The following is a 24495-nucleotide window of genomic DNA, read 5'->3' on the forward strand; positions in this document are numbered from 1 at the left end:
CGAATGGAACCATTGTAGTACGTGTCAGCAATCTCTCTCTCTTTCTCTCTCTATCTCTGTCTGTCGCTCTATCAAGATGAAGAAGGATGGTCTCCATAGGGGCCGTGAGGAGTGAGAAATGAGCAAATATGAGTGTGGAGCTGGAATTAGAGCCAGTGAGAGATGTTAATTTCATTAAGAGAACACTGACTGTGAAAAAGCACTCGCCATGGGGAGGGAGGAACACAAGCACACATGGAGGGAAAGAGAAAATTAGTGAATCTGATATATAGCATGGTATTGAATGATTACCATATTGATATACCATGTACCATATTAACCGTATATGTTCCTCCTAAAAAAAATATGCAACTAAAAACAACTATAGCATATAGAATTATAAAATAATGAAATTCAAAGAATACCATGTCACATGTTAAAAAAGGTAGTAACATGGTATTTTTGCTAGTGAATTAATAAATACACAAGCTTGTCTGCACAACACAATATGGTATGTCTGATATCTGAATGGCATCTGTATTACATGAGCTTTAATACAGCAGAAAGCCCTAGAGGACTAATGGAGGAATGTAATCCTGCTGCACCGACGGCATGCTGACGGAAAAAAAAACCAGACCCATGCTGAACAGAGATGCACAAATACCGCTCGCTTCGCCAATTATTTGTCCCTGTCCTGTCGGGAGTCATGTAAATTACTTTAAGTGCACTTTTCCAAGGGAGGTACGCCTGCCATTACTGTAATGATGCCAGTGGAGGGTTTACACGCCCCTACTGAGTCAGGACACAAGAGAGATGACAACGGCACAAAACCACTAAAAGATGACGAATGCAGCAATGTCAGTTGCCTGTTGTTCTGGAAACGTTAAATTCAATATTTAAAAGCATACAAGCTTCTGAGGATTCAGCATTCAGTGAGAAATAAACATCTGGATGCAGTTATACTAGTCCACCACCAGAGGGCAAACAACCTCTGTGCCATCCAAGCACCACTGGGCTCTTCCCCATGATCATCATTCCTAGACTTTTCACTACATTTCAGTTATGGAGATTGTGGTCTTCAAATATATAAGAATCATTTGTTTTTAAGTATTAACTGTGCGTGTAAAAATAAAGAAGGAACTTACACGTTATGCAGCACACACCAGCCACAGTGTGGATCTCCCGAGCTCAGACACTCTCCACACGTGCTGTACTGCTCACAGGACTCGATCGGCACCCGTGTGACCTGCAGAACAAAGAAAGAAGGCTTTAAAAGAAAGAACAGACTGAGCATATTCAACCAACAGAAGCTCTATTAATCCATTCGATGGATATATGATACTGAAGTAACATTTGAAAGTCATAGATTCCCAAGCCATTTCGTTTTGAGACAATGATGGACCAGGAGGAGGAGAGAGAAAAAGGAACAAAGTGACACAGGAAGGAGATGAATCCCCGGAGAGAAAAAAGTCAAAAGTAAATGATGATTTCCCCCTTTATTGCGATATATCATAAAGGAAAAAATGAGATGATATGGCAAATGAGAGCACATTTTGAGACACTGAGGTCAATTTCTTCTAGAAAGCAGGAGACTTAAAATGATAATAGACCCAAAAATTCAGCCATCATTTACTTAACTTCATGTTGTTCCAAACTTGTATGACCTCTGTTGAACATAAAAGTTGTTTTAAAAAGATAAGATAGTTTAAGTTTCCACTAAATTTCATTGTATGGACAAAAGTCAAGTCAAATGGAAGTCAAGTCGAAATGAAACAGTTTATCAGAATACCTTTATTTTGCATTTCACTGAAAAAAGAAAGTCATACAGGTTTTTTTTATCTTTTTTTTTTTGGGGGGGGGGGGGGGGGGGTAAATAAACCGTCCTTTTAAGAACAAACGGCGATACAATAAAGAATTTTGCTTATTACTGCCCTTGAGATATAACTTCCATTTTATCTCCATTTCATCTCATTGCTGTCTCTGTGAAACAGCTGAGATCTCATTTGTGATGTTTCTTGCCTTTGGCCAACCAAATGCCAAGTTATCATGGTGACCATTGTGTATGTGCACAAGAACGTCTGTGTGATCACGTGCACTGGTGTTTCCTTAGAAATGCATAAGTCAACGACAAACATGAGAGTGTTCGGTGGTTAAACCTGTACTGTGTGTGTGTGTGTGTGCTAACAGAAACAGACAGAACAGAGGAAACAGGACACAAGCAGCTGTGCTACAGCCACTAAGAGGAATAACATCGACAGTGCTCTTTTGTGTCACCCCCTGCACCTGTCCAACTAGGTATGAACACACACATACACAAACACTCAACTGCTCAAACATACAGGAGGAAATATGTATACAGTATCTGTATACAACCTAAAATCTCTCTCTCTATATATATATTTGTATAACACTATAAACTGCTTGTATCTGATTCAGGTACAATACACATTTACTTAAAGCATCTAAATATGTAAATTAGGATATTCTATGAACTTCTATAATGTTTTTAAATAGAACTAATTTTGAATAACATAGGCTACATTTACACTAGTGTGTTTTTGCTTTAAAACGGCATTTTAAAATGAAAACGATCTCCGTCCACACTACACAACTGAAAACGCATGTCACATGACCACTGATGCAGGTACAACAATGAGCATGATGCGATTGTTTTCAGAGTCGTCAAGGATACGCACAGTGAATGTGGGGAGTCATGCCATCGTTTTGGTCCGTTTACACTAAAACGCAAACCCGGAGTTTTCAAACTAAAACGGGGTCTGGCGCATTTACGAAAGTCTCTAATAAACACAAACAAAAACACAAAAACACACACAAAAAAACTGACTTCAACGTATAATAAACACACACACACACACACACACACACACACACACACACACACACACACACACACACACACACACTCAAATAATGATGAATGTTTTAAGTTTGTCTCCAGAGTGAGACTCAATTCAGTGACCATTATAAAAAGCAAACTTGTCACTTCTGTGTATCTGGCAAACAGTCTGAACATATGTTCTCTCTCCCTCTCACGCACACCTAGACAATCAAACACTCCTGTAATACCTCAGAGATGAGGGCTAACCAGATACACACTCACAAATGCCCACTACAACAGACTAGAGCCTTGCTTTGCCCGCTGACCCACAAAGCCCCTCTCCACTCGCACAGCCTTCTGCTGCCCACTTGGCATGCTGGGATGGCGTCGCTGTGATGACCGGGCCACAGCGCTGTGATTTGTGCCTGCGCTTGTAATATCTCTTTTATCTATTCATGTATTTTCAGGGGTTTGCTTTCATTGCCAGCGCTGAAGTCTGTGATGTCCTCCCTTGTCGCTGAAAGGATTTTTTGGGTGCACCTGCATCCTATTAACACACACAAGCAGAACAGGATAGTGTGAAGCCATTGAGGATTTGGGGAAAAATGAAACATTTTTCCCTGCATTTTGAGTGAAATGAATGAATGGTTAAATTTGGTCAGGTCTGTTGCAGAGAAATATGTGTGTGTGTGTGTGTGTGTGTGTGTGTGTGGTGTGTATATATATATATATAATATATATTATATATATATATATATATATATATATATATTTTAAACAAGAAATTCTTACTATTTTTAAATGGGTCAAAAAAAAAAAAAATATATATTATTAAATAATCAATAATAATAATGTTACTATTATATAAAATAATATTTATAATTATTATAACAATAATTATTGCCATTCCAAAGCACAAAGCCCATCAATCTGATGCACATCACACACACAAAAAAAGAAGCTTGCCATTAAAATGATATATAAATTCATTTAAAAATACAAAGTTGGACTAATTTTATTACAGAGCACTTCAAAATGTTACACCTAAAAAGCTTGCCATTAAAATGAATTACAGAAGATATATTATTTATGGTTAAATGGTCATATAAGATACAAATAAAAGAACAAAACTTTAACAATGTTTGATCAATAAGACCAGTGTGCCAGTTATTCAGAATTTAGGCATAGCATCAAGCTTTTTGACACTTGTTTTCTTTATTTTGACATTCGTGATGGGGTCAAAGGGTAGGATGAAGTGAGAGACAGTTTTAAGATGGATGAATGGGCACACAGTGTGCGTTTAGTGAGAGGGGTGGAGAAACATGCAGGGTTCCTGCTGCGTGTGTGTGTGCGCTGTATAGCCGTGTTAAATGTCATTAGTGTGTGAGCGGCGGGGTCTGACATGGGTAGCCATCCACCTGTCCCTGCGACACACAGCCGCAGCGGCTCCAGAACAAAGATGTGCATTCAACCTCCTGCAACCAGCATCGTTTCCACCAACACATGGCTGTGATCGTACACGCACCCACAGTTGTGTTTGTACATATGGTGTGACTTCATGGCAAAAACTGAGAGGTGTCCCACAAGGATCCATCCTGTTCCCTTTTTCATTTTCACCCAGCTCCCCCTCCCTCGTTTCTCTTTATTTTTCGCTCACTCGTTGCCCCAGGACAAACAGGTGGTCAAAAGTAATGAGTCCAGCACATCAGCGTTGCCGCCCAACCTGATGACAAACAAGCCCACCAGGGGCTCCACTCACAAAGCAACACCGACCATACAACGCTGGTTCAACATGGCAATAAGTCTCAATGTTACACAACACTGACTTAGAGCCAGACCAACAATCCAAACGCATTAGATTCACAGATACCAGATGATGCCTTCTTGACGCCAACGGTCACCAAATGCCTGTTCTGGAGTAACGCTAACAAGATTTTTTATATTTTATGAAGAAAATGTAAGCCTGTACAAAATGCAAAGGTGTTTTGATAGTTGCCAGGGCATTACTACACGGTTGCTAAGGTTTTCTGAGTTGTTGCTAGGGCATTTTGGATATTTTTAAGTATTTAAAAGAGCCTGCTGCCAAGTCTCTTTGATATTCTGTCCCCTAAATATGGCTCGGGTTTCTCTTCTAATTCTTTTTTCACCAGATTTATTAGTCAGACAAAAATCAAAAGTTACAAAATAAAACTAAATCTAAAACCATAATATATATATATATAGAATCTATCTATATAGATATATATATATATATATATATATATATATATAATATATATAGATATATATATATATTATATATATATATATATATATATATATATATATTATATATATATATATATATATAGATATATATATATATCTAGCTCTATCTATATATATATTATATATATATATATATATATATATCTATATATATATAATTTTTTTATTTTTATTTTGACATGACATTAAAAATTTTAACTTATTTTAATTCAGCTAGCTGCCAAAACAACATTCATCACATTCATTTAGAAAAAAAAAAAAATAATTTTTTATTTTTTTTTTATAAAACAAAACTATACTAAAATAAAACAAAACATTTTAAACTTTGCGAAACTGTTAACTTTGCGCACTTTTTGAACCTATACCCAAGAAATTAAAAAAAACAAAAAAATAAATAAAAACAAAATTGACACAAAAAAACTCATTACACATACAATAAAAAAAAATAGACATAAAAAAAAATAAAAAATAATATGCGTGTGTGTCACAAAATAAATTAAGTCATACTGGTTTGGAATAGCATGAGTAAATGACAGGATTTTCATTTTTGAGTGAACTATCCCTTTAACCCTAGTATAAGCACAAAGTACTACTGATACTAACTACATAATGAAGATCTGCAGCAGTATCAAACATTGATGGAACGGATCAGAGAGGGGACACAGCTGCCGCAGGTGCATGTCCACGTCTGCACACTTGGAAGGAATATGTCAAATGAGAAGATGGAGACACTGAGTTTGATAGAGAGACTTACAGACAGAAAAAGTGAACTGGATAAAGGTGTTATGGGGGTTGCGGGCAGGCAACTGGAGCAGCTGTTGACCAGCACATGCTTTAGTCAGTCAACACAGTAGGAAGCACAATGAGGCCTGCTCTCCCACTGAGAGCAGCTTGTGATTGTGTGTGTGCGTTTGAAAGTTTTCTCATTAAAACTTGAGTTTAACCACAGAACAGAGAAACACGGTTTTCACTTGAAATATTTTTTTTTTATTAGTTTACAATAGAACCTAATATAAAGCAATAAGCAAGATCATACGTTGTAGATATTATCACAGTTGTTAGGCATGATGCAAGCAACAGCAATATGATAAAAGGCAGCAATGTTCAATAAATGATTACATTTATTAATATTAATAATCACAAACTATTTTTCTGTCATGTAAGCTTTCATGTAAGCTGTTTGTAATCCCATTAAAGGTACTTATTAACAATAACTATTTAAGTAGCCTTTCCGTAATTATTTGTTTTTTGAAAAACTAAAAAAAACTGCTGTACAAGTTGACAACTAACATGGGGTGGTGTTAAATTTATGCTGCAGTTTCTGGATGTTTACTCAGAACTGCCTCAATGTAAATCTTTGCATAGGATGGTACATACAGTAGAAATTCATGGCCATTGGTTATTATTACTAATGTTGACATATATTTTCTTATTTGGGGATTTTTTCTAAAATTATTAGTGATTAATCCCACCTAACATTAAAGTTTTTTAAATATACTTATATTACAATAATTTCTCATTCAATCTTCAGATTAATGTAAAAACAACGTAAAGACAAAGATATATTTTTAAATTTAGTTTAGTGGCATCTTTTTTATGTCTAAAGGTGAGTATCACTGATAACGATTCTACTGATGTCTCTAGGAAATAGTTTTTTTCCCTCTAATATTTAACCATTGACTAGCCATTCAACATTACAGTAGCTATAACTGAGAGCTATCAATTTAAACATTTATTAGACTTTAAAAAATAACAACTTCTAGTGAATAAATGTAATATTTAGCTACCTGTGCCCTTTAGCAAATAAGACAGAAATATACAGAAATTGATTAAAGTTAAACACTAAATTCTAAATTAAATATAGATGAATCCTTAAAGCTCTTTTGTTCTTTGATTAACAGACATCACAGCAGTTGGGTTATTAGGTTATTTGGCTGCTTTAAGAGCTGCCGCTGCAGAACATGACATGGATCTGACACGCATCCTATTTTCTCACAACGCTTTTCCTTTTCTGACTCACTTCAGGTCTTAAAGTCTCTGCTAATGAGCTGACGAGTTTAATCGGGTGCGTTAGGGAGACAGTGCTGAGCTGCTCTAGGACTGTTTTGAAAACCACTGCATTTCAGACATTTTCTTAAATCTGACTCATATATAACAAATACTTACATGCACAATTTTAAGACAGCTTGAATTATTTGGTCACTTAACTGACGACACAACTACAACATTGCATGCTTGTAGTTACATTTGCACTTTAACATGAAATGATACAGGCTACAGCACCCGCCGCCACATTTGTGCATGCAATTGAAAAGCACATGCTACGAGCACAACGGCTGACAGGACAGGAGAATTGGTTTTTACTGAGATATGGCCTGACAACATCTCATCTGACTGCAGTTCACTGTTGTTTTACTGAAGCTCCCTTCACCTGTATCTTTTCCGTGTTTGTTTGATAGCGCCTGTTGCTGAGGTGTAGTTGGAGGGCGCGTCTGAAAAGTTTCCCATTTGATGTAGTCGTAAAGACATCCTGCATCTAAATAAATGCAATTCTTGTCAATAATAAAAGAGACAGATTCAGCAGTCATGAGTGGTGTGGCCAACCCTAGCTCCACCCCTGCATTAATTGCGTTAAATATTTTTTTTATATATATATACTTTTTTGTTTAAGCGTTAATGTGCTAATTTTGACTGCAGTAATATATATATCATGCTGTCATGTAGGGATGTAGCAATTAACCGCAAGCCGGTTGAAAATCGATTCAAATATGTGACGATGTGAGATGCTAAACAATCGCGATTCAATTAGGGGTAGGAGTTTATATGAATGCATGTCTGAGGGGAACTTACTGTCTTTAAAAAAGTTTAGATGGTATTTTTTCTTTTGATCTTGCCTCTGTATAATGCATATTAAAGTTCATAAGTGCAGCACAGCTTTGTTTACAGCAGAAACCAAGGAAAGGCTTTAAGTACTACCTGCTGGCAGAGAGTGAATCTGCGTCTCATTCAGCTCGTCTGATATTTTTATGATTTGTTTCACAATTCTGTTTTTGCTTCAAAATTTCAAAATTATACAATCTAATTTAGATTAAAAACTGCTCATGTTGCATGTATGCAGCATCTTTGTTTGGATTATAATTAAAATGCAGTGGTTGCATGTAATTTTAAATGGAAAGAGCACAGAGAGTGCCTTATTTTGTTTATATGAAGAGATTTATTTTATTTGTACTACTTATTTATTTGATTTGGGGCTTGTTTTAACATTTCAATTTAGATTTGTTATTTACATTTACATTCCATTTAAATTTTGTCATTTAGCAGAGGCTTTTATCCAAAGCAACTTACAAATAGAAGCAATCAAAACCAACAAAAGAGCAATAATATGCAAGTGCTATATTAGTATATTATTATAGTTATATTTCAATTTCACAAAAATATTTACAGCATTTTGTCCAAGCAATAATAAAAGGACACATTTAATTCATAATTTGTCTTAAATATCATTTTGTTAAAAAAAAGAAAGAAAAATAGTGAATTGAATCGAATCGTGAATTGAGTGAATTGTTACATACCTACTGTCATGTTTTGTTTTTGTTTATTTTTAAATAAAAATATATATATATATTTTTCCTGTAAGTGGTCACATTAATCTCCATTTGCACTTGTGAACTTAAAGTATTAATAACAGCCAATTGACTTTAAAGACAACTGTAGTTAGATAAGTGAGGAATTCTGGGTTCAGCCCAAACTCATGGTAGGACAGGTTGCTCGCCAACTCCTAATTTCCTCTTGAGCTTTGTAATTCTTCCACAGCTTAAAATGCTTCCAGGATGCTATCTCTATCTGGCTTGAATTCGCTATTTTTCACTCACTCTGATGCAGGCCAAGAATCGCCTGGAGACAGGACATTTAGAAGAAAAGAAGACGGAGTTGGCACCGAATTCTTGTGTTATTCACAAACAGCACTCCTCAAGTCAAGCTTGTAACCTCCAAAGAACCTCTGCTGCTGTAATCCAGACCCAAGACGTTACAATTACAACTGAACGGGCTGATCTCAGACCTGTGCTTGGGATCTACATGGAGACTGCAGTATGCTAGGGGAGCTGGATACCGAGAATAAAAGCTCACATCAGATCTCTTTTCCATATTCATCAAAACACCCTCACTGTCACAGGCACCTGTCTGATGAATGGAGAACCATTAGAGAGAAAACAAGAGAAAGAGTGATACAGAATGAAAGGGAGCTGTAGGTCTGAGGTAAAAGATTAAGAGCAGAAGCATGTGGAGAGAAGGATGTAGAGCAATATATTAAAGGGGTTAGAAAGAGGATGAAAAATATGAGGGTAAACCGAGGGTAAGGGAAATCCTGTTCTTGTGTAGCCAGACTTGACTATCAGCATACAGTCTGATCAACATTACAGTTTGTTCTGGCCAAGAACTTCTGACTCAGACAGGAAAAAAACTGTCTGAACAATATGCAAATTAACCAATGTTTTGGCACGGTTACAGTTTACAATATGATGGATTTTGGATTAAAAAACAGAGCTATAGAGTAAGTACATCAAAAATGTATTGCAACTCAGAATAATATAGAAGAGAGAGTGTTTATTGTTGTTAGTGAACATCGGAAAATATAATGGATATATCTAGGATATCTTATTCATTTACTAACACAGAAATAAATTTTAACATATAAAAGAAAACAGTTTTTTAAAATGTTAGTTTTTCACAATATTACTGTTTTTACATAAGAGACTTTGGTGTGTAAACAGATAATGACTCTATGGAATATCTGTCAGTACTGAAAACTGCAAGTCCAGCAGCTTATACCTCCTACAAATTCCTCATTCCTGTAGCCTTGGAACTGTAAATGTTTTAATTAAAATAAATAAAGACTGCTAAAAAACCTGCACACTCTAACTCCCTAAAAAAACTTTGTTGTCATTTTGTGTGCAGTAACATATTGTCCATAAAAAGCGGTCTTATCTTCTGAGCTGAAATTAAAGAAATCCAGAAGCCTCTCATGTACAAATACTGTATCCAGATGTTGACGCACAACACACGCAGATTCAAAACATTAATGAAATCCACATTGTGGTTGCCATAGCGACCAGTCCAGGCATTGACCCCCTACCCCTCTCCTGGAGTGAGCCGTAAACAGCGGGTACCTCTGGGACAGACTGCCACCTACACACATATACTGTACACACTCACTCACACATTCATTTTTAATGTGAGATACTGAGCGCTGCACCCACAGCAATGAGAGCCATCGATCATGTCCCCTCAGACAGACACACACACACACACAGAGTGCAATAATCTCACTGACACACAAATCCATCGCCACTCATCGAAATTCCGAGAAAAAACTGCATGTTTGTTTGTGTATGTGCAGTACACACATATGTGGGATTCATTACCCACCTACACTTAATAAACATAAATTATACACATCCATTAAACGTACAGGGAATTAAGAAAAAACACTTATAACTATCTAAAGACCATGAATTGGCTCGATGAATTTATATACATATATATATATTTCCTTTTGAAACAACAACTTTGGTCGGGACAGATCAGATCACATCTGAAGGATTTCTGAAGGATCATGTGACTCTGAAGACTGGAGTAATGATGCTGAAAATTCAGTTTGGCCATCGCAGGAATAAATATCATTTTAAAATATATTAAAATAGAAAAAAAAAATACTTTAAACTTTAATAATATTTCACGATATTAAAGTTTTTACTGTATTTTTAACCAAATAGCCTTTTTGAACATAAGAAATGCTCAACTACTACACTGTATGCTAAAAGTGAATTTTATTAATTTGATTAATGTTTAGGAGTACAGTTGCATATAATAGTTTTTAAGCTAACACACATGGAGTCACACGCATAAACACACAAACCTCAGTCCTAAGGACAAATTCTGTGGTGATAAGTTCATGCTTGGCTAAGCTGAGAGCAAAAACTGACTGACTCTCATCCGTTAAGTGCAGTGTCTCTGTGGACTCAAGCGGCCCACAAACTCTCAGACATGAGGCTAATCTGGCCCCTCGAATCCCAGCAGAGATACAGAACACCACAGTCATTTACACACACACACACATCTGCACAGATAAACACACTCTAATCAATGAAGAATACGGCTTCTTGCCGCCAAATTGTGCATATGGAGGATAACGAGGTCTTTCTAACCAGCCAAACCTTTACCATTTGAATGTGACACACAGATTGCCTCTACGGTGGTCGCTCTCAGAAAGCCACATTACATATTCAGCAAACCCACTCAAACTGTAGCGCAATAAAACATTCACACATGTGAAGTCTACGTTACCACACACGCATACAGAATTGCTCTGTTTGCACAACTCTCTCCCAGCCCTCTTCACTCGCATCTCACTAACGCTCACGAATGCATGAGTATGTGTGTGGGTTGAAAACTCAATCAAAGCGTTCTTGATTGCGTGAGGAGGCCTCTCAGCAAGACTCCTGCGTACTGTAGGAGAATGATGGCCTGATAGAGTGAGCGAGAGAGTTGATGCTTTTCTCAAAGTACATGAAGACAACAGCTAAAGCATCACTTTCACTGCTCATTTTTAGAGTTAGTGATTTTAACAACCCCTAATACTAAAATATTAAACTTCAGTGTGTAACTTGTCCTGCACCATGCTACTGTACAAACATGAATGATACTCTAATTTAAACTGTATGATTTATTAAAGAGATGTGCTATTAGTTTTCTTAGAGACTGGACTGGAATCTAACCCATAATTTTGACATTGCTACCACTATACTCTACCAACTGAGCTACCAGCTAATTTACATTATAGAGGGATGTAAGCTATATTTATCTACCAGTATATTAGTGCACAGTATATTAGTGCAATTTTTTCAGTATTTTCCCTATTCATTTTTCCCATAAGGATTTAAAAATAGTCTTTAAATAAGAGTTATATGCCAAGCTCCAAACCAACCAGCTATGAGGTGAATCAAAACATTGAAAACTTAAAAATTTGAATAAAAAAAAAATCCAATCTTATTTGTAAATCAGATAAAAAGACAAAAGGTAGAAGACAGTGACAGCTTTAATGAGAGAAAGACCATCAGTTAACAACCTAGCAGCTCACAGTCTGCCTTTAAAGGTTTATAAGTAATTGTTCAAAATCAGCTCCCCAAAATTAATAAAATAAATGGTATTTTTACTTCTGGAACCCAGGTGTTGCACTCTACCACCAAACAATCACCAAAACAAACAAACAAACAAACAAACAAAAAAAAAAACAAACAAACAAAACAAACAAACAAACAAACAAACAAAAAAAAAAACATGCTAAGAACCATTTAGATTAGGATAGCAATGCGCTAACAAGCACCCACAACAGTCTAGCAACATGGTGGAGATCTGCACAGAGAGGCACTTACATTTTCATCAGAAAGTGCATGAAACATGTTTTACAAATAAAATTGAGACACAGCAGAATAGCACAACTGATTAGGAACTATATTAAAGGCAAAAGCGCAGCATGTGCGCTCATGAGGTGACCTTTGAAATTCCCCTCCACTCCGAACTTAAATGTCATATGGAGTTTTTACTGTCCGACAGAATAATACACATAAATCAAAATGAGACAACCTCCTAGCTAGCTATCTAGCTAACAATATTACATTGCAATATTCAGAATGAGCTTTATTCGTCAAGTGTGTGCAAACACATATGCTTGGTACATATATAGATGCATACATATATGACATGAGAACAGAAAGAACATTTCAGTTTTTACACAAACATTTAAACATTTATATTTAAGATTGTGTTGAAAGCGGAGCTGAAGTCCACAAACAGGATCCAGATGTTGGAGGATGTAGTCCAGTCCCATGTTGACTGTATCATCCACAGACCTCTTTGCTCGGTAAGCAAACTGCAGGGGGTCCAGAAAGGGCCCAATAATGTCCTTTAAATAGGCCAACACCAGTCTCTCGAATGACTTCATGACCACAGACATTAAAGCAACAGGTTTGTAGTCATTTAGTTCTATGATTTTTGGTTTCTTTGGTACAGGGATGATGGTGGAGCATTTGATCTGTTGAAGATGGATGAAGCTGGACAGCACAGGCTTTGAGGCGGGCTGGAGAGACACCTTCTGGGCCTTTGGCTTTCTTTATCTTCTGTTTCCTGAAGGCTTTGCATACATCAACTTCACAGGTCTTAAGTGCAGGCTGAGAAGCAGTAGGGTGAGGGAGGGGAGGGTGTTGATGGCTGTGTTTTGAGATGGTAAGAGCAGGTGTGGGGTGTGAGACCAAGCTTTGCAAACCGGCAATAAAACTCATTCAAACTGTCGGCTAAAAGCTAATTCTCCACAGTGCTGAGAGATGGGGTCTTGTAGGTGGTGATGGCTTCCAGGTCCTTCCACACTAATGTTGGGTTGTTGCTTGTTTTTTCAGCTTTACAGAGTAACTTCTCTTAGTCACTCTTATCTCTTTATTCAGTGTGTATTTGGCCTGTTTGTATAAGGCTTTGTCCCCACTCCAGTAAGTGTCCTCTTTGGCCTGGCGAAGCTGTTTAGGTTTTGAACTGAACCAAGGTTTATTATTGTTAAATGTTAAATAAGTCCTGGTGGGAACACACATGTCCTCACAGAAACTGATGTAGGATGTCACGGTGTCAGTGAGCTCATCCAGATCAGTGGCAGCAGCTTCAAAAACACTCCAATCATTGCAGTCGAAGCACTAAACACAGCCAGCAAACTAACCGCCTGATCAAAGGAAGCATTAGCTTAGCCTTAGACCATTTCCAGAGCACAACGAATTTCAAAAAGCATTAAATAGTTGTTAGCCAAAAATCAATGGTCATTTCTGAGTGAGGCATCCTGTCTGATTGTGTTTTAGATGAAATGTGAGGGCTCTTAACCTTCGTGTTTGAACAGAGCTCTGAGCCTCCTCAGCGAACCGTTTCTTTCCAATCAGAGCTATTTGTGTAATGGATTTGGCCTGAACTTGTAGATTTAGCTCGACTGAAGCATCTCGACGATTCTGCACCATTGGGGCTATGCAAGACTGCTATAAAAGGTTTCTGAAAGCTTCAACCATAGTAAACTTCAGTCAATGTACAGGCACGACTTCTGTATAGGACCACGTTTTTAATCGTACATCGGAGAGCCGACACACAGTGGGTCTTACAGTGGAACTGCATCACAGAACTCATGCTCAGACCATTTACTCACCCTTGTGTCATTCTAAACCTGTAGGACTTACTTTCTTCTATGAAATACACACACAAATTTTGTCCATACAATGTCAATGGGGGGAAAGTCAATGGGGTCCAAAACAACAACACTGACCTTCATAGAATGGGGGGGGAATGATATAATTAATACATTATTAATCATATAACTAATAAATTATTAATTATAAATTAATAAATTAATTAAAATAAAACTATCTAAATATCTTCTTTATATCTTCAAAATAGCAAGTTATTTTGACCATGAGGGTGAGTAAATGATGACATAATTTTCATTTTGGGTTGAATTATCCCTTTTAATGCATTTCATATTTTGCTAACAGTTGTATAAAGTCAGATTTCACACAAAAAAAATGCACATGCTTTCAGGGAACACAGCAGAGTTCACAGGAAATGCACATGGGCTGTAAAGGGGTTAGCAAGACAGACAGCGAGAGAGACAAAGGAGGAGTGGAATAATAGAGAGGTAGACTGGACTTGAGATACGGAGCTGGAAACTGCATCCAGTCGATAGAGAGTGAGTGCATCAATAATGTATGACTGAAATCCTCTCACATGGGCCGATGAGGAGAGGGGCCATATGTGTGTGTGTGTGTTTGCCACATTATTCAACCATATTTCATGACTCACATGGGCATATGTACAAAATCTCTGTCAAAATACTGATCCACACTCCCTCACCTGACAACAGTGGTATCCGCATACTGTGACACTAATGAGAGGAAGATGCACAGGCAGCCCACGTTTGCCTCTTCGTGGAGCACGGTACCCGGGCGCAGCTGCCGGCTGTGCTCGGAGCCCCCTCGGGGAGACGCCAGTAAAGCCCTGTAACCTGTCTGTCCGTCAGCCTGTCAATTAGCCCCTGACACCTCCTCTACAATGTGCCAGGAGGGCACAGGTCTTGAACTTTTTCTATCCGTCTCTAGGTAGGGGGCTTTAGCTCATGGTCCTGGTCAAAACCCGACTGTCAGATAAGCTAACTGATGAGACCTACAAATGTGATTACCAGCCATCTGACTCCTTCTCCATCTAACACCACATTCAGACACAGAACAATACTTTAGGAATCAAATATAATAGTATTAATGTACATTGAAAAAAAAATTATCAGATGAATTCTTACAAATATTTAGTTTTTCCTAACATTTGTTTGCTTCTTTTTGCAGAATATTTTAAAATAAAATTTTCTAAAGTAATTATCTGTAGCACATTCAGACATTATACTTTAAGCATATAATTAGCACACTTTCAATAATACCAGGTTTTTTTGTTTTAGTTTTTTTATTATTAAATCATACATTACATTTATATATAAAATCCATTTATATCCCACAATTGGACACAAAACAATATTTCAAACATAATAATAGTGCACTTTAAAAATAGCTTTTTTTCCCCTAGTATTTATTTATTTTTATTTAATTATTTCCTTATTTTTTTGAGTTTGAGTTTTTTTATAGTAATTAAAAATTATATAATTGACCATATATTGCAAAATCTTGACTATTAAATTTTAATTACTTTACAAAAAATTATTAAATATTAGAGAGAGATATTCAAATAGAGAGAAACTGATTCAAATAATCCAATTATAATTTTTTTCTTAGTTTTATTCAAATCATTTTTATTTGCATCTCAAAAAAACAATAAAAAATCTGATTGAAAATGTTAATTTCGTTGATGAGATTACCATTGCACGTCTTGACGCTAGCAATGTCTCAAAATCGACAAATGCATGCGCAGTGATCCACAAATGCACAGGGAGCGATCCACAAATGTGCGCAGCAATCTACAAATGCACAGGACACGATTTACAAATAAATGGCAGGCAAAGCTGTGTTTGTATAAAAAAGATATTTGTGAATATATTTTTTATTTGCAAGTCTCATTTTTTTAATTTTTTTATTTAATTCATGTTTGTAAAACTCTAAGATTTATTTGTGGATCTCATTCTATTTATTTTGTGAATATGTTTGGTTTTGTTAATCACTTTACATTTATTTGTGGATCATAATCTATTTATTTGGAATAATGCAACAATTCCACCCCCATAATTATGCTGGACAAAGATGGAGAGGTTTTAATACAGCACAATAGCGGTTAGCATTAAAACCAGATCCCAGATCCCAGCGGTACAGTGGTCTCTAAACTGATAATTCAGTTCGAACTGACAGCAGGCAGAGGCTGAGCTACTGTCTACGGAGTGAATAATTCAGCTGTCAAAGCTCAGAGCAACAGGCTGAGGGCTGTGTCTCCCTCTCTCTCTCACACACACACATGCAAGCAGTGGTGTATATCAGCAGGGGAGATGATAGGGGCCTTATTGATTTCAAGAAAGCAGCCAGACAGTGGGTCGCTCTGACCCGGGGCTGGATAATAATCCAGGTTTTATTATGTGAAATTAGAGAGTGAGAATGTCAAAGTGAGAGTGTAACTAAACAAGGGCTTCTGTTTGCAGAAGACAAAAGACCTCAAAATTCCACTCTTGATTTCAACACAAACTATGTGTTTGTTGTGTGTATGTCGTGGTTTATGCCCCTTTTCCTGGCTCTTTGTTTCCCAATCACCCCCCCCCCCCCGCATGTGTGGAAATCTCTAGCGTGTGTGTTTGTGTGTTGCGTGCGTGTGTATATACAGATGGCAGGTTTGGCTGCACCCCACTGCTCTCTTGGCTGCTCTGCCAGCGTATGCTCAGCGTGATTGGCTGGCCAAGGTTTGGGGAAAAGGGGGGAAACGCCGTGATGGCTCAGGTGGCCCAGTCTGGTTCCAGTCGTATCATAAACAAGCCTCTTCAACTCAGCCATGAGCTCACCGCGGACTTATGAAAAAAACAATTTAGCAGAACCACATGGATGCAACTGATGCCCCATCCTCCGATTCACTCACAGATCATGAATGGTGATATGATAGAGACATGTCCCAATTTCTTTCCCTCCTCTGGGACAGCTAAGGAGGAGGTAGATGAGCTCTAGCGAAGGAACCCTAAAACACCACCGCAAGAAATAATGGGCCCTCACTTTGTAAAAAATTGTGAAAGAAAACACACGCCATTCCATTCGCCTCATTTAATCCAGTCGCTCTGTCAGGAACCCTCTGTGACACTGTCGAAGAGAAAGTCATGGAAATATCCCGGTAATGAGCTTCGGCTGTCTTTGGGTCTCATTTTGTACATCCAGCCAGCACAGCGAGAGGCAAGTGTGGCTCATTTTTATTTGACTGGATGGATCTGCACCAATCACCTTAAGCTTATTTGAGCTTCTGGCTTAAAGCTAATACGAAATGTATTTCTTTATCTTATGGTTTTAGCATACAGTTTGCTTGTATTAGTTTCTTAGGACCCGTCATTCACTATGCCTGTTCCTTCAAAACAAGCTTGAACAAATCTCATTCAATTATTTTGGTGCCAATCGAAAATGTCACTAAATATTCAAGATTTGGTATAAACCAAATGTAAAAGTATAAAATCTGGTTTTTAAAAAGCACCAAATAACTTAAACATTATTATTATATTATTTTTTACAGTAAAGAAAGAAATTATATTTCAAAAGCTTCAAAAATTCTTCTAGGTCTGCGGCAATCTTCATTCAATGCTTTATATTTCCTTCCCAACATCACTGTCTCTGGCGTGTATCACCCACCGGTTTGCTTCCTGCTCCCTGTTGAGTTCTGTCAGCATCATGCCAGCGCACCACTCGAGACTGACATCCATGACTCGCTCAGCGGAGGCAACATACGCTTGCTGCATTAGTATTATAAGCGTGATGCTAATGCATGGTACATCACACACACTAAACGGATATAACTGAAGACAGTGCTTTCTGTCAATAACCTACACATCTAACTCTAGAGAGCAGGTCATGGAGCGGAGATGGGAAACCTGACGATGCGAAACCCAGCCTTATTAAAGTGAGTCCGGGAGGATACAAGTATTATTAACATATCAAAGGTCGGTAACAGGAGGTGTGTGGTGGCATTGGCTTATAAGAAAACGAGTGTATGTCTCAGAGTGTGTCCCTCAAGAGTAAATGACACAAACACAAAGTGCACAAGATGCATCCATCAGTACAGCTAGTGCTGACAGCTGTCTCAGAATGATCTTCGCAGGGGGACAGATGCAGAGCCGCTAGATTGATTCTTTTCACTGTTTGCTGGCAACACCGAAGTTGGACAGACAGCAGAGCCGCCCTTCCGGCACATGCGGTACCCCAAAAAGGCAGAACCTGCCACTACCACTGTGTAACCAAGGAAAACAATCACCTCACGCTGTGCAGGGTGTTTACGGTTGCATCTGAGCCATTAGCAACCCAGACAAAGAGCATATGCAGCTCTGGCAGGGACCGCGTTGGTGGGATGGCAGGCAGGGGCTGGGCTTCACCCCGGACTTGGCCGGAACTGGCAGCTAAACCTGCAGAGGTGCTCGGTGGGAGCGCTTGATCCACAGGGGGCTTCATTTACAATCTCTCGCCACAAAACAAGAGGAGGAGCACTGGGCCTACTGCGACATTCAACAGGGATACATTGACAGGATCTGTCTGGAAGCACGCAGACACAGTGGGAGAGGTACACTCATCTCCATTATGGGCTGGCACAGCCTGAGACTCCACTCAAATTCGGGCAGATGTAATCGATAAAAGAAGGACAGGGGTTTTGTTATTCCGGTATCTATGAAGCCAAGGCTTTAAAAAGCTTGGACTCGATTAATGAGAAGTATCTCTGAATCGCTGCCAGGCACCAGGTCAAGCCAAATGAGGATGGAAATACAAAGAATCTGTCAACAGTCAACAGCTTCTGTAATAGGAGTTCATTATGAGATAGCCAAAATGCTAACAATAGTATTATCTTTGTAGCCACCAACAAATTTATTAAACTTAGAAATATATATAGATGTACTAGCAATGTTTTATCGAAACAAAGAGGTCTGTACAAAGAAATCGGTCATAATCTTTATATTATCTTCTAAAATAAGGCAATAGTTGCACATAAATCAACGATTAGCATATAGACATACAGTAATGTACAATGTAAACAAAGCCGGCCCACTCTTAGAGGATAATAGGATAAATCCAAATACATTTTTAAAACTGCAGTACCGACATCAGTACTTTTGATAAAACTACGATACTTAGAGTGCATTAGCAAAACAAAGAGGAGCATACAGAGACATTACATTCATAATCTCCTCTATCATCTTCTAAATTCTAAAAAGTTGCATGCAAATAAACATTAGTATAAACATGTAAAGTCTATGCAATGTTAACCCCAAAAAACCCTCATAAAACCATACAAAAAAAAAAACATCTAAACAATAAAACTAGCCTTAAAAGCATCACTCAGGAAAAAAAGATGCCTTGAGATATTTAGAGAAGGATACAGTTGTTGTTTTCCACCACGCCAACAGGGAACGAAGTCATTTCTGCATGTTCTGTCTCTGACAGAGAGAGAAACACACAACACTGCCTTCATCAATTAAACAGCTAGCGCTAATGATAACATGCTAGCAGCATTTCTTGACAGAACTGAGTCTGATTACTTGAACTGGAAGTCACTTCTCAATGAGACTCCTTTTTGTTTAATTAGGCTTGTAAATAATTATTGCAATTAAAGCCTACAATTAGGAGACTGAAGCTATTAGTGATGTGACGGATGCCAGGGAGACCCCTGGGTGTGGTGGAGCGCGCACAAAAGCTACAACATTATGCAGTCACGCGCTGACAGCTAGAATGAGTGTTGATATGCTAGAACATTTTAATTGCAGATGGTATTATCTTGGCATCTTCACGTCTGATCCAACAACGCAGTCGCTTGAAAGTTGCAGAAAAGTTCCCGTACCCAACTGTTTAAGTTTCAGTGACTGGAGGGGAAAATAACAAGCTGGTCTCTCCTAAAGTTCCTTCAGAGAAATAAAAACAGACATTTAAGCATCAACTTTCTTTATGTTACTTTTAAGAAGTTTTAGGAGAAACATCTGGGACCAAGCTACTACATGAACAAAATTTCTGAGACAGAGATCTCAATTTCAATGAACAGTTAGGCATTGACCTTATAAGTTTTGATATATTTGTATGTGATCTCATGTTTCATTTGAGTCAGTTTATACTTCTCCTAAGTCGACACTTCAATGAAGCATTGCTGACAAACACAATTAAGCGTTGAGTTATGAAAGAGAAACCTCTGAGCAACAGAATATTCCTCTAGAGCTGAAGACAAGACAAGAAGTAGAAGAAGTTTCTTATGTCTCATTTGCATCTGTCTCAGATGGCTTCTCTTAAAAACTCTTAGAGGTAATAATAAATTATACACTTCAGAGATACTAAGAGTCAAAACTGTGTGCTTTAATCTCAAACCACAACCGATCACTCAGTTTCATATATCATATAAAATCTCAACTACTCTATTACACCATTTTACCACACAAAGCAGCAGGGAACGTTTTCAGCCACTCATCACCGCTAATGCTTATCAAGCCGTTTTACGCTATCGACATTTCTCATTGGGTGGTCCGACTCGAGATTGATGCACAACAGAAAGATTGCAAAGTCAAATGTACCCTCTTACCTCTGCTGCTCTCAACCATGGTTCTGCTTATTAGCTGTGTTATCCTGCACCCCCACAGAGCGACCGCTCTCTTAACAAGGCACCCAACAGCCCATAAACAAGCCACGCAAGCAGATCTCAGGTATCCGCCACCTCATTTGAGACTATTAAATCAACACCACACTGAAAGCCCCCTAGAGGCCTGTGAGACAGCGAAAAGCATTCAGCAGGTACAACCAGCACTGCTAGCGCCTGCCCTCAACTAATAACACCCACCGTGACACCGGCTTGTCTCTTTACGCTTTACTAAATCTAGGACTAGCCTGATGGGTCAGAGGCAGCTTGGGTGCAACCAGGTTGTTTACTAACAAGAACAAAGACCTTTCACCTTAAGAGCCCAAATTCTCGGCTGAACAACAACCACCGGTAGTTCACCGGGCTGCGGAGCAAATTATTTATTGACAGCACAGCTGCCGCTGGGAGCAGAAAGGAGGAGGGACAGAGGGCAAGAGAAAGCACCTTCAAGGAGATGCATATTTTAATTAAACACTTGATGGCAGCTGACAAGAGTTTTGCTATCAAATAATGAGGTTAGGACTGGCCAATGGTTCCTGTGCACCAAACCTGATTAGTGCAAATCCTTGCTTAAGTCAATTAGCGAAGCATTAATGTGAGAGGAAAAGATACATTTTGTGCTCCACCCCGAGGGTTCCTTCTAGTCTCAAAGGTGTATCTGTAAGGGCCAATTGCAATGGAGGCCATATACAATTGACCTTTAGGTTGACCCTGGCAGTTTGATACACCGCACTAGGTCAGCCGGTGACCCGGAGACTGCAATATACACAGAATTCATGCGTAAAGCCATCAGGTGTCCAGAGAGAGTGCGAGATTGGAACCGGCTTTCACTGAATGAGTCTGCTAAATAGCTTCATCAATAATGTTGGATGAGGGACGTATCGACAGGAGCATTTATCCTGATCTGTCCCTCTATCAATAGCAAGTGAAGCCATCACATTGACACTCAAGCGTGCACCCTATCATTGGAATTGATTCCCCCACCTATACTTTGTATCGCGCAAGCAGCGACTCCCTAAAATTCTGAAATAACAAGCAATATCGTATTAATCAGCTTTGCCATTATGCTAGAAAGACAGTATACTAGCAAGCTGTGATAGCTAATCATGAAGAATGATTGACAGAAGCAAAATGCACATGCTAGCAGCTCATCACTGTTCGTTTAATGGCCTGCAGATGTCAGGCAGTCGTAAAGGCAGAGATATGCGATACCTATTTTGGATAAGCTGGACGGGTCCAATTTCTCATGAATACAATGGATTTCATTTCTCATTTACTATGCTTAAAAAAAGAACATTTTCATTCTTCCCTGTCAATTACCATGGCAGCTACAGTTAATCTTAGTCTTTGTCCAGGGCGGCGTGAATGACAGTGATTGGTGGATAGAGGGGAGATGGAGGTCGCTGGTTAAGACACTCTCCTTGTTCCCGTTTTTTAGTAAGAGCAGCTGCACTTTCACTGGGTGACCAGGGGTCGAGGAAATGCTAGAGGGCATAATACCACAATAAAGCCCTCTTCCTTTACAATATTTGCCTGAACTTTGGGCACAATTCCTCAGTTTAGCTCATTGTTAGTCTAGCTTGTTGTACAGACTACAGCAAAACAGAATTCCAGGCTGCAGGTCTCTTCCTGTACATTGTGTATGAGAATCGAGAGCTGAGTGCGCATACTTCTGTTAAGTGAATATTAATGCTGCTTTCTTCTCATTAATCACATCCTCTGCTCTGTTGATTTCCTTTTAGCCCTTTCATCATATACACCCCCATCCCCCTAACCACGCAACAGTCACCCAAACGCTGACATCCAGACACACATTTACTGAATGCCACACACACAGAGAAGCCAGTGGCTGTTGGCCAACTCAATCTGCATGCAGTATGAGGGGCAGTTCAAACCAAACAAAGACAAACAAAAGACTCCAAAGGCACCGAGCATAAATCACAGGCTAGATATGATTCTGGAGGGCACTATCTGTGCAGGCAGGACTTCACTTAGTTGACATTTGAATATTTGCATAAATGTAGGCTTCATTCAGTATCAAAAATGTTAATAGGAACGGTCAATACATTTTTCTTTTTTCAATTTAATATAAAGTACTATCAAGCCTGTTTATACATACATACATATATACCGGAGGCAAAACAGCCCAGTGTTTAATTAAAGCTAGTCATTTGCACGAATTCATGCTACATAAAAATATAAAAAAAAAAAAAAAAAAAAAACATACTGGACATAAGAATGATTAATTCTTCAAGATCGATACACCATCCCTAAATGTCTACTGTTCCCTAAAAAAACCCTACTTTTTTTTTCATAAGAGAAATTTAATATTCAATCACAAACACCTCCATTTGCAACGGCTCTAATTTTGGTTAGGCCAGTGCTGAACGTAGAGATGATTTCTGAGTCGACAATCTTCAGCTGGATAATGGAAGGAGAGTGTTATTTTAGGAGCTGGCTGGAATGGACTGTGGAAGAGAGGAGAGAGTCTCTAAACAATCTCACTCCGGGTGAAAAATCCCATTTCCCTGCGTTTGATAACCACACAGTTCATTTCCTACATTTCCCAGACAAAGGTAACGCAGGCCTAGAATGTCCCTCTGTGTGTGTGTGTGTGTGTGTGTGTGTGAGTGAGAGATCAAAATGGTAAATACATGCATATGATTCGAGGTACATAATGTGTGTGTGCCAAAGGAGGCTAAGGCTATGCAAAGACACAGAGCAAATAATCTGGTTCTTCAAGATGGGGAAAAGGGAAGCCATGCATGGATTTTAAATTTCACAGCTGAGCACTTGGGAGAGAAATTGCCAGGGTAGAAATACGGAGGCTCCTTTATTTGGTTGATGATCTCGGTTACATTGCTTTTATGAGCTGGGGTGGGGAGGCGAGAGAAGGGGTCGAGGGTAAGAAGCAGATCTTGGATTCTCAAGTTCAACCTAAACGTCTCTCGCTATGTGACTGACAGCAGCATATGCAGAGAATCGGGTTTGGTTGTTAAAGTCGACACTTCATTCACACACTTCTCCACGTTAGTCATGCCAACGGAAATTTCATGCCACTCTTAATAGTTGGTGTGGGATAGACAATGTCAAATCTTCAGCTGGGTTTTTTTTAAGGCCAACTCATAAAATCAAACTACTGTGCTTTTCATCTCATTTGGATGCCACTGATGACTTACAACGCATGTTTAGAAAATAAAAATATCTCATCAAAACATGTTCACACCATATTACGTGTATTTGAAGCTATGGTTTCAGTGCAATGAAAGGGTGCTTGGTGGTTTTGACCTATGGTCTTACCAGCACTGATAATTAAATGAATAAATGATTCATTGTAAATCGCTTGCCACTAATGTGGTGGGAGTTAATAACAATTTTATTGTGCAACTGATTAAACGACCAATCAAAACACTGGCAATCTATTCTGAAGCCCTCTCCAGCCTGATTGAACAATAATTGGCACATTGTCTGCATCAGACCCTTCAATTAAATTTAGATTAAAATGTGCTATTTATAGATTTATAGTGAATAGAAACAGAAATCTGAAA

At 38.4% G+C, this 24495-nt stretch overlaps 1 protein-coding gene across 4 annotated transcripts in view; it reads right to left on the reverse strand.

Annotated features, from left to right (window-relative positions):
- LOC109065508 (plexin-A2-like) overlaps positions 1-24495 on the reverse strand; it is a 206592-nt gene that overhangs the window by 74409 nt on the left and 107688 nt on the right. For all 4 annotated transcript variants that reach the window (XM_042713475.1, XM_042713473.1, XM_042713472.1 and 1 more), the window contains one exon: positions 1125-1225. In XM_042713475.1, the coding sequence (XP_042569409.1) occupies positions 1125-1225 (101 nt within the window). The remainder of the gene's footprint in view (positions 1-1124; positions 1226-24495) is intronic.

The sequence above is a fragment of the Cyprinus carpio genome, chromosome A23, assembly GCF_018340385.1.
Source record: "Cyprinus carpio isolate SPL01 chromosome A23, ASM1834038v1, whole genome shotgun sequence".
Taxonomy (NCBI): domain Eukaryota; kingdom Metazoa; phylum Chordata; class Actinopteri; order Cypriniformes; family Cyprinidae; genus Cyprinus; species Cyprinus carpio.